This window comes from Pseudophryne corroboree, chromosome 2 (genome assembly GCF_028390025.1).
Source record: "Pseudophryne corroboree isolate aPseCor3 chromosome 2, aPseCor3.hap2, whole genome shotgun sequence".
Taxonomy (NCBI): domain Eukaryota; kingdom Metazoa; phylum Chordata; class Amphibia; order Anura; family Myobatrachidae; genus Pseudophryne; species Pseudophryne corroboree.
In genome coordinates this window covers 634,515,077-634,532,986 of record NC_086445.1, presented here as the reverse complement: position 1 = coordinate 634,532,986, position 17,910 = coordinate 634,515,077, and the positions used below count along the sequence as shown (strand labels likewise).

General features: G+C 46.3%; 1 protein-coding gene and 1 long non-coding RNA gene across 4 annotated transcripts in view; one reads left to right on the top strand and one right to left on the bottom strand.

The window, feature by feature from the left end:
* LOC135041287 (E3 ubiquitin-protein ligase makorin-2-like) overlaps positions 1-273 on the bottom strand; it is a 315,422-nt gene extending 315,149 nt beyond the window's left edge. The window contains exon 1 of one of the 2 annotated variants that reach the window (XM_063954927.1): positions 141-273. In XM_063954927.1, the coding sequence (XP_063810997.1) occupies positions 141-193 (53 nt within the window). In that variant the 5' untranslated portion in view covers positions 194-273. The remainder of the gene's footprint in view (positions 1-140) is intronic. The other variant, XM_063954926.1, reaches the window with a different exon arrangement.
* LOC135041313 (uncharacterized) lies at positions 145-16,520 on the top strand. Of its 2 annotated transcripts, none has more exons than XR_010235021.1 (3): positions 145-432; positions 6,840-7,170; positions 16,264-16,520. It is a non-coding gene; the product is annotated as an uncharacterized LOC135041313 (long non-coding RNA). The 2 variants fall into 2 exon arrangements; XR_010235015.1 differs by lacking the exon at positions 145-432 and adding an exon at positions 443-632.
* Positions 16,521-17,910: the final 1,390 nt, after the last annotated feature.

Below are 17,910 nucleotides of genomic sequence, written 5' to 3'. Positions count from 1 at the left end.
AAGCAATTTGGAAAACCTATTACATGACATTGCTACGCAAAGTGCCAAGCATTTTAATTAATGCAAAACTAGCTCAAGCACTGTGCAATGACCTTTCCAATACACTTAAGCCACAAGACCCCTCCCCACCATCCACGCACCTGCACGGCATCCTCGAGCTGGCTCCCCCGCCATTGGCCATTGCAGATGCCATGTCACCTCACACTGATACCGGGAACAAAAAGCCCCAGCAGCCGTCACAAGGCGCTTTTATAGATTCCCGCCGTGTCAGTCCGCGACTCCACCCTGCGGGCGCCTCACTCGGGTGTATATATGACGCTCGTCTCTACATCATCAAACCAAAAGTGACGTGTCTCTTCGCATTCCATTCAAGATACTGCTGCTGCCCAAGAGAATTTCATTACATGGGATGTGCTGCTGTATTTCTATAGTGTAGGTTTTGTTTTTATTGTACGTATAAACGGGATTGGGTAAAAACCGGAACGGTCCTGATCGGCTCCTTGCAGCAAACGTTGCCACTCTGGCATTTGTAGTGCGCCATATAATTTATAAGCCACGGAATACAGATATCAACTTCAATGAATAAACCAGTACAAAAATACAACAAAAAAATGAAAGGACTCTTTCAAAAAGTTAGTAAGTTTATTTTGCTTATTAAATATTTTAAACTTTCAAAGAAAAATATGTCCGCTTACAATAATGTTCTACTTTAGATACATTTTTTTCTAAACAATATTAGTACGTATATGGTATAAAAAAAATGTATTTAAGTCTCTGGTAATAATGTCCTTGCTTTCAGTTGTATTCCAAAACATCGCTAAAAAGCACTTTGACTACATCAATGTTTACCCTTAAACAATTGCGAATAGTCTCTATCTCGATCTACCTCTCTCCTTATGTACATAATAGCAAAGGTTATCTAGGTTTCCTGAGAAAAAAAAGATGGGGTGCAACCCATAAGTTGAAAGCTGAAGTTCTCCGCCGCATATTCAACAGTCCTCATGTACTGTAGGTAATGACAACTTTGAATTGAAGAAGCCATACATGTAGGGGGTGGAGCATGCAAAAGATCCTGATAAAATGGGGGACGGTGGAGAAGGGGGGGGGGGGGGACCAAGGTGACATGGCGTAAACCGTGTCTAGTATACTGGTGATATAATACAAGTTCAGAACATGGGACCCCCTGGATTAGCATAACTAGACTGCTTCGGAACATCATTTCTCTATCGTCCTAGTGGATGCTGGGGTTCCTGAAAGGACCATGGGGAATAGCGGCTCCGCAGGAGACAGGGCACAAAAAGTAAAGCTTTAGGATCAGGTGGTGTGCACTGGCTCCTCCCCCTATGACCCTCCTCCAAGCCTCAGTTAGATTTTTGTGCCCGGCCGAGAAGGGTGCAATCTAGGTGGCTCTCCTAAAGAGTTGCTTAGAAAAGTTTAGCTTAGGTTTTTTATTTTACAGTGAGTCCTGCTGGCAACAGGATCACTGCAACGAGGGACTTAGGGGAGAAGAAGTGAACTCACCTGCGTGCAGGATGGATTGGCTTCTTTGGCTACTGGACATTAGCTCCAGAGGGACGATCACAGGTACAGCCTGGATGGTCACCGGAGCCTCGCCGCCGGCCCCCTTGCAGATGCTGAAACGAGAAGAAGGTCCAGAATCGGCGGCAGAAGACTCCTCAGTCTTCTTAAGGTAGCGCACAGCACTGCAGCTGTGCGCCATTTCCTCTCAGCACACTTCACACGGCAGTCACTGAGGGTGCAGGGCGCTGGGAGGGGGGCGCCCTGGGAGGCAAATGTAAACCTATTTTTGGCAAAAAATACCTCACATATAGCCTCCGGGGGCTATATGGAGATATTTAACCCCTGCCATAATCCGTTAAAGAGCGGGAGACGAGGCCGCCGAAAAAGGGGCGGGGCCTATCTCCTCAGCACACAGCGCCATTTTCCCTCACAGAAAGGCTGGAGGGAAGGCTCCCAGGCTCTCCCCTGCACTGCACTACAGAAACAGGGTTAAAACAGAGAGGGGGGGGGCACTAATTTGGCGTAAGAAATATATAAAAAAGATGCTATAAGGGAAAACACTTATATAAGGTTGTCCCTATATAATTATAGCGTTTTTGGTGTGTGCTGGCAAACTCTCCCTCTGTCTCTCCAAAGGGCTAGTGGGTCCTGTCCTCTATCAGAGCATTCCCTGTGTGTGTGCTGTGTGTCGGTACGTGTGTGTCGACATGTATGAGGACGATGTTGGTGAGGAGGCGGAGCAATTGCCTGTAATGGTGATGTCACTCTCTAGGGAGTCGACACCGGAATGGATGGCTTATTTAGGGAATTACGTGATAATGTCAACACGCTGCAAGGTCGGTTGACGACATGAGACGACCGACAAACAATTAGTACCGGTCCAGACGTCTCAAAAACACGTCAGGAGTTTTAAAACGCCCGTTTACTTTAGTCGGTCGACACAGACACGGACACTGAATCCAGTGTCGACGGTGAATAAACAAACGTATTCCTTATTAGGGCCACACGTTAAGGGCAATGAAGGAGGTGTTACATATTTCTGATACTACAAGTACCACAAAAGAGGGTATTATGTGGGATGTGAAAAAACTACCGTAGTTTTTCCTGAATCAGATAAATTAAATGAAGTGTGTGATGATGCGTGGGTTCCCCCCGATAGAAAATTATTGGCGGTATACCCTTTCCCGCCAGATGTTAGGGCGCGTTGGGAAACACCCCTTAGGGTGGATAAGGCGCTCACACGCTTATCAAAACAAGTGGCGGTACCGTCTATAGATAGGGCCGTCCTCAAGGAGCCAGCTGACAGGAGGCTGGAAAATATCATAAAAAGTATATACACACATACTGGTGTTATACTGCGACCAACGATCGCCTCAGCCTGGATGTGCAGAGCTGGGGTGGCTTGTTCGGATTCCCTGACTAAAAATATTGATACCCTTGACAGGGACAGTATTTTATTGACTATAGAGCATTTAAAGGATGCATTTCTATATATGCGAGATGCACAGAGGATATTTGCACTCTGGCATCAAGAGTAAGTGCGATGTCCATATCTGCCAGAAGATGTTTATGGACACGACAGTGGTCAGGTGATGCAGATTCCAAACGGCACAAAGGTGTATTGCCGTATAAAGGAAGAGGAGTTATTTGGGGTCGGTCCATCGGACCTGGTGGCCAAGGCAACTGCTGGAAAATCCACCGTTTTTACCCTAAGTCACATCTCTGCAGAAAAAGACACCGTCTTTTCAGCCTCAGTCCTTTCGTCCCTATAAGAGTCATATCTGCCCAGGGATAGAGGAAAGGGAAGAAGACTGCAGCAGGCAGCCCATTCCCAGGAACAGAAGCGTTCCACCGCTTCTGACAAGCTCTCAGCATGACGCTGAGACCGTACAGGACCCCTGGATCCTACAAGTAGTATCCCAGGGGTACAGATTGGAATGTCGAGACGTTTCCCCTTCGCAGGCTCCTGAAGTCTGCTTTACCAAGGTCTCCCTCCGACAAGGAGGCAGTATGGGAAACAATTCACAAGCTGTATTCCCAGCAGGTGATAATTAAATTACCCCTCCTACAACAAGAAAAGGGGTATTATTCCACACTATATTGTGGTACTGAAGCCAGAAGGCTAGGTGAGACCTATTCTAAATCTAAAAAAATTTGAACACTTACAAAGGTTCAAATCAAGATGGAGTCACTCAGAGCAGTGATAACGAACCAGGAAGAAGGGGACTATATGGTGTCCCGAGACATCAGGGATGCTTACCTCCATGTCCCAAAATTGCCCTTATTACTAAGGGTACCTCAGGTTCGTGGTACAGAACTGTCACTATCAGTTTCAGACGCTGCCGTTTGGATTGTCCACGGCACCCCGGGTCTTTACCAAGGTAATGGCCGAAATGATGATTCTTCTTCGAAGAAAAGGCGTCTTAATTATCCCTTACTTGGACGATCTCCTGATAAGGGCAAAGTCCAGGGAACAGTTGGAGGTCGGAGTAGCACTATCTCGGATACTGCTACAACAGCACGGGTGGATTCTAAATATTCCAAAATCGCAGCTGATCCCGACGACAAGTCTCCTGTGCTTAGGGATGATTCTGGACACAGTCCAGAAAAAGGTGTTTCTCTCGGAAGAGAAAGCCAGGGAGTTATCCGAGCTAGTCAGGAACCTCCTAAAATCAGTGCATCATTGCACAAGGGCCATGGTAAAAATGGTGACTTCCTACGAAGCAATTCCATTCGGCAGATTTCACGCAAGAACTTTTCAGTGGGATCTGCTGGACAAATGGTCCGGATCGCATCTTCAGATGCATCAGCGGATAACCCTATATCCAAGGACAAGGGTGTCTCTCCTGTGGTGGTTACAGAGTGCTCATCTTCTAGAGGGCCGCAGATTCGGCATTCAGGATTGGATGCTGGTGACCACAGAGGCCAGCCCGAGAGGCTGGGGAGCAGTCACACAAAGAAAAAAATTTCCAGGGAGTGTGATCAAGTCTGGAGACTTTTCTCCACATAAATATACTGGAGCTAAGGCTAAATTTATAATGCTCTAAGCTTAGCAAGACCTCTGCTTCAAGGTCAGCCGGTATTGATCCAGTGGGAAAAACATCACGGCAGTCGCCCACGTAAATAGACAGGGCGGCACAAGAAGCAGGAGGGCAATGGCAAAAACTGCAAGGACTTTTCGCTGGGCGGAAAATCATGTGATAGCACTGTCAGCAGTGTTTCATTCCGGGAATGGAAACTGGGAAGCAGACTTCCTCAGCAGGCACGACCTCCACCCGGCAGAGTGGAAACTTCATCGGGAAGTTTTCCACATGATTGTAAACCGTTGGGAAATACCAAAGGTGGACATGATGGCGTCCCGTCTGAACAAAAAACGGGACAGGTATTGCGCCAGGTTAAGAGACCCTCAGGCAATAGCTGTGGACGTTCTGGTAACACCGTGGGTGTACCAGTCGTTGTATGTGTTCCATCCTCTGCTTATCATACCTAAGGTACTGAGAATTATAAGACGTAGAGGAGTAAGAACTATACTCATGGCTCCGGATTGGCCAAGAAGGACTTGGTACCCGGAACTTCAAGAGATGCTCACAGAGGACTTATGGCCTCTGCCGCTAAGAAGGGACTTGTTTCAGCAAGTACCATGTCTGTTCCAAGACTTACCGCAGCTGCGTTTGACGGCATGGCGGTGGAACGCCGGATCCTAAGGGAAAAAGGCATTCCGGAAGAGGTCATTCCTACCCTGGTCAAAGCCAGAAAGGAGGTGACCGCACAACATTATCACCACATGTGGAAAAAATATGTTGCGTGGTGCGAGACCAGAAAGGCCCCACGAAGAAATTTCAACTCGGTCGATTCCTACATTTCCTGCAAACAGGAGTGTCTATGGGCCTCAAATTGGGGTCCATTAAGGTTCAAATTTCGGCCCTGTCGATTTTCTTCCAGAAAGAATTGGCTTCAGTTCCTGAAGTCCAGAAGTTTGTCAAGGGAGTATTGCATATACAACCCCTTTTGTGCCTCCAGTGGCACTGTGGGATCTCAACGTAGTTCTGGGATTCCTCAAATCACATTGGTTTAAAACCAGTCAAATCTGTGGTTTTGAAGCATCTCACATGAAAAGTGACCATGCTCTTGGCCCTGGCCTGGACCAGGCGAGTGTCAAATTGGTGGTTTTTTTCTCAAAAAAGCCCATATCTGTTTGTCCATTTGGACAGGGCAGAGCTGCGGACTCGTCCCCAGTTCTCTCCCTAAGGTGGTGTCAGTGTTTCACCTGAACCAGCTTATTGTGGTGCCTTGCACCTACTAGGGACTTGGAGGACTCCAAGTTGCTAGATGTTGTCAGGGCCCTGAAAATATAGGTTCCAGGACGGCTGGAGTCAGGAAAACTGACTTGCTGTTATCCTGTATGCACCCAACAATCTGGGTGCTCTTGCTTCTAAGCAGACTATTGCTAGTTGAATGGGTAATACAATTCAGCTTGCACATTCTGTGGCAGGCCTGCCACAGCCAAAATATGTAAATGCCCATTCCACAAGGAAGGTGGGCTCATCTTGGGCGGCTGCCCGAGGGGTCTCGGCTTTACAACTTTGCCGAGCGGCTATTTAGTCAGGGGCAAACACGTTTGTAAAATCCTACAAATTTGATACCCTGGCTAAGGAGGACCTGGAGTTCTCTCATTCGGTGCTGCAGAGTCATCCGCACTCTCCCGCCCGTTTGGGAGCTTTGGTATAATCCCCATGGTCCTTTCAGGAACCCCAGCATCCACTAGGACGATAGAGAAAATAAGAATTTACTTACCGATAATTCTATTTCTCGGAGTCCGTAGTGGATGCTGGGCGCCCATCCCAAGTGCGGATTATCTGCAATACTTGTACATAGTTACAAAAATCGGGTTATTATTGTTGTGAGCCATCTTTTCAGAGGCTCCGCTGTTATCATACTGTTAACTGGGTTCAGATCACAGGTTGTACAGTGTGATTGGTGTGGCTGGTAGGAGTCTTACCCGGGATTCAAAATCCTTCCTTATTGTGTACGCTTGTCCGGGCACAGTATCCTAACTGAGGCTTGGAGGAGGGTCATAGGGGGAGGAGCCAGTGCACACCACCTGATCCTAAAGCTTTACTTTTTGTGCCCTGTCTCCTGCGGAGCCGCTATTCCCCATGGTCCTTTCAGGAACCCCAGCATCCACTACGGACTCCGAGAAATAGAATTATCGGTAAGTAAATTCTTATTATAACTTATTCAGAACATTAAATAGTGTACCCTTGCAGTGTATATGCAGTAACCGCCACCTGCCTATTTTTTTTATTTTTGTTGATTAGTTATAAGCCAATTTGGAGAGAGACACACACAGACACTACAGGACTCTGGATCCCCAGCCGTATCTCAATAAAGCAGGGAGACAGCTGGAACGCAAAGATACAGAAGTGTCCCATCAACGTGAAACAAATGACCACTACATACCCGGGGAAAGGTTAGAAGATCAAGCTATCTGGTATCCCAACAAAGCCTGAATTAGGCGAAATGCGTTGATTACTGAACTGATCCCCTGACAGCACAGCGAGGCAAACACTGCATCCATTTACAAGGAACGGACATTCACCACCGTACACAGGTGATTTCACCAGCCCTTTTGAGCAAACCCCGGAGGAGGTAAGGATATTGTTTCCACCTTACTTAAGCACCACTCGCAGGGGTAAATGCACGCGGACAGCTAATCCGCCTGGCAACTATTACAGGGCACAGTATGGGACTTTGTCGTTTTAGGACGAGTATATTGATACACTGGACCTCTGCATACAGAAAACCCAGGAGGAAATCGTTGGGTTCACAATCCAGATAAACAGATATTATTTGAAGAAGTAAGCACACAAGAGTAAAGGGCCCTACACACTGGCCGACATGACTGCACGATATGAACGATCTCGTTCATTAATGAACGAGATAACGTTCAGATCGTGCAGTGTGGAGGCTCCAGCGATGAACGATGTGCGGCCCCGCGCTCGTTCATCGCTGGTCCCCCGTCGGCTGTACATGCAGGCCAATATGGACGATCTCGTCCATATTTGCCTGCACTTCAATGCAGCCGGGTGATGGGGGGAGTGAAGAAACTTCACTCCCCCCATCACTGCCGCCGGGTCGCCCGTCGGCCGTATCCGCCATCGGGCAGCTCGGCGGCGGATCGGCCAGTGTGTAGGGCCTATAAGACGCATTCAGCGCATTTTGGTGCAATAGATACTTGTTGTATAATTGTGTGTATATGTGTGTTTTTGTCTTGTGTATACCGGTCTTAGGAATTGTTGCCACCCCTTTCTTTCCCTAACTTCAGTTTCTATTGCCAATTTTCTGTTTTTATAAATACTTGTATTAATTATTGCTACGGTGAATAGAAACATCTTCCATCCACATTGCAATATTGTAAATTAATGATTACCCCCTATTCTTTATTATTTCTGGATGGTATTTATATTATTATTTCCTGTAAGGAAGTGCCCAGGGAGCAACCGCCCCTTTTTATAGTTAGAAGCCCTCATTTGATGATAGCCAAGTAAACGGGATAATAAAAAACGCCACTATGACTTTTTATTTTTATACATATTTTTATTTTATGCAGGGGCAATATGTGCATGTCTTACCCATTTATACGCCATTCATTTTGGCATATGGTACAGTACAGTGGAAATATTTAGCAGTACTAGTTACTGGTACATTTTGGGCTGACATTACCAACACAAGCATTTAAGTGCCGCCCCAAACACGTGCCGCCCCTAGGCACGTGCCTAATGGGAAATTTGCCACTGCCCTTGCAGGCTTGCTCCTCTCTCCACAGGTTACTATTCTCATTAGATGTCCACATGAATAGTGAAACCACTAGCCCCATGTCCTGAACTTGAGGCTATAGATTTATAGATGTATATATGGGTTCAAGTTCAGAACACGTGCCCAAAGCATGGCAGGTGTAGGAGTCCGCAAGGGTACACTAATGTTCTCAACAAGTTTAATGATGTTCCGAACTTGAATCCAGTGACATGCGGTGGGTTGAGGCAGAGCCTTTCCTGTTGTCACGAACCGGTCTCTTACCTCTGCGGGTTCTGGGGTTCATCCGTTGCCAGTGCGGTTGCTCGCGGTGCTGTGCGCCCGTGTGGGGACACGGCGTGATCAATGGCACAGGTAATGCAGAGTCTGGGAACTGTGAGTGCGGGGACCAAATGGCCTAAGGCACTGCGGTGTGTCTGCTGTATAGGAGGTGGCCATGTTGGAGACCAAATAGCTAATACAGAGCACTTGTGAAAACACCTGTGGGCAGGTGTAAGCCAATCCCGTGCTTGTGCTGCCTTTAAGTAGGCTGGGATTATGTTACTCTGGGCCAGTGCTTTGTTGTATCAAAGCTGTGCTCTAGCTCTGAGCTCTCTCCGTGCATTCCTGTGTGATTCCCGTGGTCCAGATATTGCCTCCGTTCCCAGAGGTCCGTCTGCAGCCTTCACTGCTGAAAGATCCACCGGCTCTCTGCTGTGCTGTCAGTTAATTGCACTCCTATTGGAAATAGTTGGATTCCCAGTGTCCTGCATGAGGTTACCTTGTCAGTCTGCCTATCATTCAAAGTCTGGAGGATTCTGTTTCTCTCAGCTGTTCGTTTGTTCAACTCTGCATTTAACCCATTCATCACCTTGTCTTCTACTACAGTTTCACAGTGATCTCCGGAACCCGCAAGTAACCCAATTCAGTACTTTTATTTGCTATGTTGTCATTACAAGGATAATTCATCAGTCTCTCAGTTAACTCTCAAAGCTCCATTGCCAATTCTTACAGTTAATTCTCCATGTCTGCATTAACCAGTTAAACACAATCTGCAGTTCAGCATCAAAGCTTGTTTATATTTGCTATGTTGTCATAACAAGGATAATTCTTCAGTCTCTCAGTTAACTCTCAAAACTCCATTGCAAATCCTTACAGTTATCTCTTCATGTCTGCATTATCCAGTTAATCATATTCTGCAGTTCAGCATCAAAGCTCGTTTATATTTGGACAATCCAACATTTATTCATCAGCTTGTTTTGCATATGTTTCCATGAACATTTCTTTTATGTATTTTTGAGTTTTCTCTTGCATATTATTCCTGCAATACTTCAGTATAATATGATGATTAACAACTTGTCAGTTAACTCTTTACTGAATTGTTATTTTGAATAAATATATGAATCGGAACTTTCTTCGTCCTCCCTGCTTTCTTCATAGCCCAGCACCTACACCTGTGGTTGGTCCCGGGTTAACGGATTCACAAAAACACCCGGACCTGACACCTGTCATACTAACGTACTGTATAAGCCAGAGTTTTGAGTATATAAAGTATATGAAAAATACAAAGAATATATTAGAAATATCTTTTGAGGTGAGGAAGAGCCTTTCCTGTCATACTAACGTACTGTATAAGCCAGAATTTTGACTATGTAAAGTATATAAAAAAATTCAAAGAATTTGTTACAAATAGCTTCTTTGTATTATTCTAATCATTTTTATAGTCAAAACTCTAGAGTAAAAAGTCTGTGGCAGGTGAGACCGTGCCTACTTGCCTATCTTTTCCACACATCTCGGATCAAAACTCACCAAACTTCCAAGCAGTATATGCTGCTGCACCTGTGTATAATGCCCACATGAACCCTTGGGGTCATGTATTGTGTGTAAATCTGTCTCTTGTGCTAGCCAGTGCCTCCTCAGTCATTTACCTCACCACATGTCCCCGGATAGATAGACAGATAGACATGTGGTCCACATCACTGACTGTACATAGAGCAAATAACAAGACCATGGTAACACAGTACAGTTAATAGTACAATACACACGGTTTCTGTCTAGCATACAGTAGTTTCTCTGACGTCCTAGTGGATGCTGGGGACTCCGTCAGGACCATGGGGAATAGCGGCTCCGCAGGAGACAGGGCACAAAAGTAAAAGCTTTAGGATCAGGTGGTGTGTACTGGCTCCTCCCCCTATGACCCTCCTCCAAGCCTCAGTTAGATTTTTGTGCCCGGCCGAGAAGGGTGCAATCTAGGTGGCTCTCCTAAAGAGCTGCTTAGAGTAAAAGTTTTGTTAGGTTTTTTATTTTCAGTGAGTCCTGCTGGCAACAGGCTCACTGCATCGAGGGACTTAGGGGAGAGAAGTGAACTCGCCTGCGTGCCGGATGGATTGGCTTCTTAGGCTACTGGACACCATTAGCTCCAGACGGAGTCGGAACACAGGTCTCACCCTGGGGTTCGTCCCGGAGCCGCACCGCCGACCCCCTTGCAGATGCCGAAAAGTGAAGAGGTCCAGAAACCGGCGGCAGAAGACTTTTCAGTCTTCATAAGGTAGCGCACAGCACTGCAGCTGTGCGCCATTGTTGTCAGCACACTTCATAGCAGCGGTCACTGAGGGTGCAGGGCACTGGGGGGGCGCCCTGGGCAGCAATGATAGTACCTTATTCTGGCTAAAAATACATCACATATAGCCCCTGGGGGCTATATGGATGTATTTAACCCCTGCCAGGTCTCAGAAAAACGGGAGAAGAAGCCCGCCGAAAAGGGGGCGGGGCCTATTCTCCTCAGCACACAGCGCCATTTTCCCTCACAGAAATGCTGGTAGGAAGGCTCCCAGGCTCTCCCCTGCACTGCACTACAGAAACAGGGTTAAAACAGAGAGGGGGGGCACTTATTTGGCGATATGACTATATATATATTAAAATGCTATAAGGGAAAAACACTTATATAAAGGTTGTCCCTGTATAATTATAGCGTTTTTGGTGTGTGCTGGCAAACTCTCCCTCTGTCTCCCCAAAGGGCTAGTGGGGTCCTGTCCTCTATCAGAGCATTCCCTGTGTGTGTGCTGTGTGTCGGTACGTGTGTGTCGACATGTATGAGGACGATGTTGGTGAGGAGGCGGAGCAATTGCCTGTAATGGTGATGTCACTCTCTAGGGAGTCGACACCGGAATGGATGGCTTATTTAAGGAATTACGTGATAATGTCAACACGCTGCAAGGTCGGTTGACGACATGAGACGGCCGGCAAACCAATTAGTACCTGTCCAGGCGTCTCAAACACCGTCAGGGGCGTTAAAACGTCCTTTTACCTCAGTCGGTCGACACAGACACGGACACTGACTCCAGTGTCGACGGTGAAGAAACAAACGTATTTTCCTTTAGGGCCACACGTTACTTGTTAAGGGCAATGAAGGAGGTGTTACATATTTCTGATACTACAGGTACCACAAAAAAGGGTATTATGTGGAGTGTGCAAAAACTACCTGTAGTTTTTCCTGAATCAGATAAATTAAATGAAGTGTGTGATGATGCGTGGGTTTCCCCCGATAGAAAATTATTGGCGGTATACCCTTTCCTGCCAGAAGTTAGGGCGCGTTGGGAAACACCCCTTAGGGTGGATAAGGCGCTCACACGCTTATCAAAACAAGTGGCGGTACCGTCTCCAGATAGGGCCGCCCTCAAGGAGCCAGCTGATAGGAGGCTGGAAAATATCCTAAAAAGTATATACACACATACTGGTGTTATACTGCGACCAGCGATCGCCTCAGCCTGGATGTGCAGCGCTGGGGTGGCTTGGTCGGATTCCCTGACTGAAAATATTGATACCCTTGACAGGGACAGTATTTTATGGACTATAGAGCATTTAAAGGATGCATTTCTATATATGCGAGATGCACAGAGGGATATTTGCACTCTGGCATCAAGAGTAAGTGCGATGTCCATATCTGCCAGAAGTTGTTTATGGACACGACAGTGGTCAGGTGATGCAGATTCCAAACGGCACATGGAAGTATTGCCGTATAAAGGAGAAAAAGACAACGTCTTTTCAGCCTCAGTCCTTTCGTCCCCATAAGGGCAAGCGGGCAAAAGGCCAGTCATATCTGCCATGGGATAGAGGAAAGGGAAGAAGACTGCAGCAGGCAGCCCATTCCCAGAAACAGAAGCCCTCCACCGCTTCTGCCAAGTCCTCAGCATGATGCTGGGGCCGTACAAGCGGACTCAGGTGCGGTGGGGGGGTCGTCTCAAGAGTTTCAGCACGCAGTGGGCTCACTCGCAAGTGGACCCCTGGATCCTACAAGTAGTATCCCAGGGGTACAGATTGGAAATTCGAGACGTCTCCCCCTCGCAGGTTCCTGAAGTCTGCTTTACCAACGTCTCCCTCCGACAGGGAGGCAGTAGTGGAAACAATTCACAAGCTGTATTCCCAGCAGGTGATAATCAAAGTACCCCTCCTACAACAAGGAAAGGGGTATTATTCCACACTATATTGTGGTACTGAAGCCAGACTGCTCGGTGAGACCTATTCTAAATCTGAAATAGTTGAACACTTGCATACAAAGGTTCAAATCAAGATGGAGTCACTCAGAGCAGTGATAGCGAACCAGGAAGAAGGGGACTATATGGTGTCCCGGGACATCAGGGATGCTTACCTCCATGTCCCAATTTGCCCTTCTCACCAAGGGTACCTCAGGTTCGTGGTACAGAACTGTCACTATCAGTTTCAGACGCTGCCGGTTGGATTGTCCACGGCACCCCGGGTCCTTACCAAGGTAATGGCCGAAATGATGATTCTTCTTCAAAGAAAATGGACGATCTCCTGATAGGGGCAAGGTCCAGAGAACAGTTGGAGGTCGGAGTAGCACTATCTCAAGTAGTTCTACGACAGCACGGGTGGATTCTAAATATTCCAAAACCGCAGCTGTTTCCGACGACACGTCTGCTGTTCCTAGGGATGATTCTGGACACAGTCCAGAAAAAGGTGTTTCTCCCGGAGAAGAAAGCCAGGGAGTTATCCGAGCTAGTCAGGAACCTCCTAAAACCAGGAAAAGTGTCAGTGCATCATTGCACAAGGGTCCTGGGAAAAATGGTGGCTTCTTACGAAGCGATTCCATTCGGTAGATTTCACGCAAGAACTTTTCAGTGGGATCTGCTGGAAAAATGGTCCGGATCGCATCTTCAGATGCATCAGCGGATAACCCTGTCTCCAAGGACAAGGGTGTTTCTTCTGCGGTGGCTGCAGAGTGCTCATCTACTAAAGGGCCGCAGACTCGGCATTCAGGACTGGGTCCTGGTGACCACGGATGCCAGCCTGAGAGGCTGGGGAGCAGTCACACAGGGAAAAAATTTCCAGGGAGTGTGATCAAGTCTGGAGACTTCTCTCCACATAAATATACTGGAGCTAAGGGCAATTTACAATGTTCTAAGCTTAGCAAGACCTCTGCTTCAAGGTCAGCCGGTATTGATCCAGTGGGACAACATCACGGCAGTCGCCCACGTAAACAGACAGGGCGGCACAAGAAGCAGGAGGGCAATGGCAGAAACTGCAAGGATTCTTCGCTGGGCGAAAAATCATGTCATAGCACTGTCAGCAGTGTTCATTCCGGGAGTGGACAACTGGGAAGCAGACTTCCTCAGCAGGCACGACCTCCACCCGGGAGAGTGGGGACTTCATCGGGAAGTATTCCACATGATTGTGAACCGTTGGGAAAGACCAAAGGTGGACATGATGGCGTCCCGCCTGAACAAAAAACTGGACAGGTATTGCGCCAGGTCAAGAGACCCTCAAGCAATATCTGTGGACGTTCTGGTAACACCGTGGGTGTACCAGTCGGTGTATGTGTTCCTCCCTCTGCTTCTCATAACCAAGGTACTGAGAATTATAAGACGTAGAAGAGTAAGAACTATACTCGTGGCTCCGGATTGGCCAAGAAGGACGTGGCACCCGGAACTTCAAGAAATGCTCACAGAGGACTCATGGCCTCTGCCGCTAAGAAGGGATTTGCTTCAGCAAGTACCAGGTCTGTTCCAAGACTTACCGCGGCTGCGTTTGACGGCATGGCGGTGGAACGCCAGATCCTAAGGGAAAAAGGCATTCCGGAAGAGGTCATTCCTACCCTGGTCAAAGCCAGGAAGGAGGTGACCGCAAAACATTATCACCACATGTGGCGAAAATATGTTGCGTGGTGTGAGGCCAGGAAGGCCCCACGAAGAAATTTCAACTCGGTCGATTCCTGCATTTCCTGCAAACAGGAGTGTCTATGGGCCTCAAATTGGGGTCCATTAAGGTTCAAATTTCGGCCCTGTCAATTTCTTCCAGAAAGAATTGGCTTCAGTTCCTGAAGTCCAGAAGTTTGTCAAGGGAGTATTGCATATACAACCCCCTTTTTGTGCCTCCAGTGGCACTGTGGGATCTCAACGTAGTTCTGGGATTCCTCAAATCACATTTTAAACCGCTCAAATCTGTGGATATGAAATATCTCACATGAAAAGTGACCATGCTGTTGGCCCTGGCCTCGGCCAGGCGAGTGTCAGAATTGGCGGCTTTGTCTCACAAAAGCCATATCTGATTGTCCATTCGGACAGGGCAGAGCTGCGGACTCGTCCCCAGTTTCTTCCTAAGGTGGTGTCAGCGTTTCACCTGAACCAGCTTATTGTGGTACCTGCGGCTACTAGGGACTTGGAGGACTCCAAGTTGCTAGATGTTGTCAGGGCCCTGAAAATATAGGTTTCCAGGACGGCTGGAGTCAGGAAAACTGACTCGCTGTTATCCTGTATGCACCCAACAATCTGGGTGCTCTTGCTTCTAAGCAGACGATTGCTCGTTGGATTTGTAGCACATTTCAACTTGCACATTCTGTGGCAGGCCTGCCACAGCCTAAATCTGTCAAGGCCCATTCCACAAGGAAGGTGGGCTCATCCTGGGCGGCTGCCCGAGGGGTCTCGGCATTACAACTCTGCCGAGCAGCTACGTGGTCGGGGGAGAACACGTTTGTAAAATTCTACAAATTTGATACCCTGGCTAAAGAGGACCTGGAGTTCTCTCATTCGGTGCTGCAGAGTCATCCGCACTCTCCCGCCCGTTTGGGAGCTTTGGTATAATCCCCATGGTCCTGACGGAGTCCCCAGCATCCACTAGGACGTCAGAAAATAAGATTTTACTTACCGATAAATCTATTTCTCGTAGTCCGTAGTGGATGCTGGGCGCCCATCCCAAGTGCGGATTGTCTGCAATACTTGTACATAGTTATTGTTACAAAAATCGGGTTATTATTGTTGTGAGCCATCTTTTCAGAGGCTCCGCTGTTATCATGCTGTTAACTGGGTTCAGATCACAGGTTTGTACAGTGTGATTGGTGTGGCTGGTATGAGTCTTACCCGGGATTCAAAATCCTTCCTTATTGTGTACGCTCGTCCGGGCACAGTATCCTAACTGAGGCTTGGAGGAGGGTCATAGGGGGAGGAGCCAGTGCACACCACCTGATCCTAAAGCTTTTACTTTTGTGCCCTGTCTCCTGCGGAGCCGCTATTCCCCATGGTCCTGACGGAGTCCCCAGCATCCACTACGGACTACGAGAAATAGATTTATCGGTAAGTAAAATCTTATTTTTTCAGTGTTGAGTGCGTTGCCTCTGCTATCTAATGCAGATATACTTATTGAATTTTGTGAAAGGCACTGGGTGCAGTTATGTACCATAAGCTGTGAGTTCTTAACGTTGGACTTTGTGGACCTGATTCTGAGTTGCGAGTCAAGAAAAAAGTAATTTTACACCTTCGCAAAACCAGGTTGCACTGAAGGTGCAGCAGATTAAAAATGTGCAGAGAGATTTAGATGTGAGAGGGGCGTATCCAAATTCAGATCTAAATTACTTTGTAAAAATAAAGCTGTCCAGTATTTGTAGGCTACATGCACAAGCATGCACAAACTATCTTTCATAGAGTTTTTTTTTTTCAGGGTATGTGGACACGCCTCCTGTTATAGGTCACGCCCCGTAGAACTACCCAGACCTGACCCTGCGTTCAACGGGGTTTGGGGAGAAAAAGAAACAGAGGAATCTGTAATGTTGACGCACTAACTAGAAGTATAGTTAAAATATAGCCTTTATTAGATATGCATTAAATTGTATTATGAATCATTGATCCAGACTACAGTGAAACATAGAGTTAAAAACTTGACAGTACTAACATATATGTGAATTAAAGAGATGAAAAAATGTGAATAAAGATTTTTAAAAAATGTGTCCACGTGTGTTTAAGTATTAGCTCTTATTTAATAACCGTATGGGCATACTGGTGCCAGAATCTATGATCTTTATTGTCCCAAATAGTCTATCCCCACTGAATCCATATTCCTAGGTCATACGTCACTGACCTACTATTAAGGAATGTATTGATTTCTATTTTTACACACATATATATATCAATAGTAAGGATCCTGAAATTGGAATGGTGTTTCTTTACTCTGAGCTGGTGGGAATATGGCAATTCCCGTTTTCAAATTTCGCAGCCCACAATTATAACTGTGCTTGACTAGTATTCAATTATGCTGGGAATATCCGCATTATATATTGCTTTCCTTAGAGGTATGCCAACCCCAATTATATTGGAAAGCCAGCTATCTATTAGTACAGAACATTACTTACATAGCCCACACTGTTAAAGGGAGTAACCCTTATTTTTTACAGTGTAATTGGGCTGCCCCGTAGGGATATAGTGATCCAACTTCTTAAATATGTGTGTATATATAGTGATATTGATCTAGGTTCAGTGGTTAATAGTATGGATAGAATCATTCATTGAATGGCAGCGTATGCCCTCCCACTTATGTAGATGAGAGATTTAATTTATAATGCCAGGTAATTCAAATCTACACACATTAAATATAAACGTGTGTGAAGAAATAGATCTAACCTATCAGAAAGGATTTATTATTATGGATGGAAACAAAACACAACACAGAGTCTTCAATTTTAGACTTTGTTGTGACACATAGATTAAACTATGCTGTCTCACTGACAATTAGTGTAATTTTTCAGCTGCTAGCTGGCTTGTAAATGTTGCCAGTAAACTTGCTACAATGTGCTGAGTTAAGTATAGCTGTGGGATATGTTGCAATTCTCTTGTTCTCATATATTATCAGTCGTGTTTGTTACAAAGTATGGCATTCCACTTAGAACAGGAGACTGCTCACATCACACTGATTAAATAGTGCAGATATTATGGTTTGCACAAATACTTAAATGGCTGGTGCTGTTCCAGTGTGTTATACCGTGTATAGTACTTAACATATATGGCACTTAACAGCTGTCTATCCTGCCATTTGCATATAGCATATCCGAAGCTATCAGGGCATACTTATACATTTATTTATTTATTTTATTTTATGATTGATTTTTTAATGTATAGCCTAAAATCCAATCATACTCTGTTAGATCAATCCGGTCTGAGTAGACTCATATAGATATCTCTTCCTCCTGTGTCAGTGGGTATATGATGCTACTCTCTCCGCTATCCACTGGCACTATTGGCATGCACTAATCATTGTATGCCTACTCGTGCCTTCACTAATAAAGCCTGGTCTTTTTCATAAGTGGGAACAGTT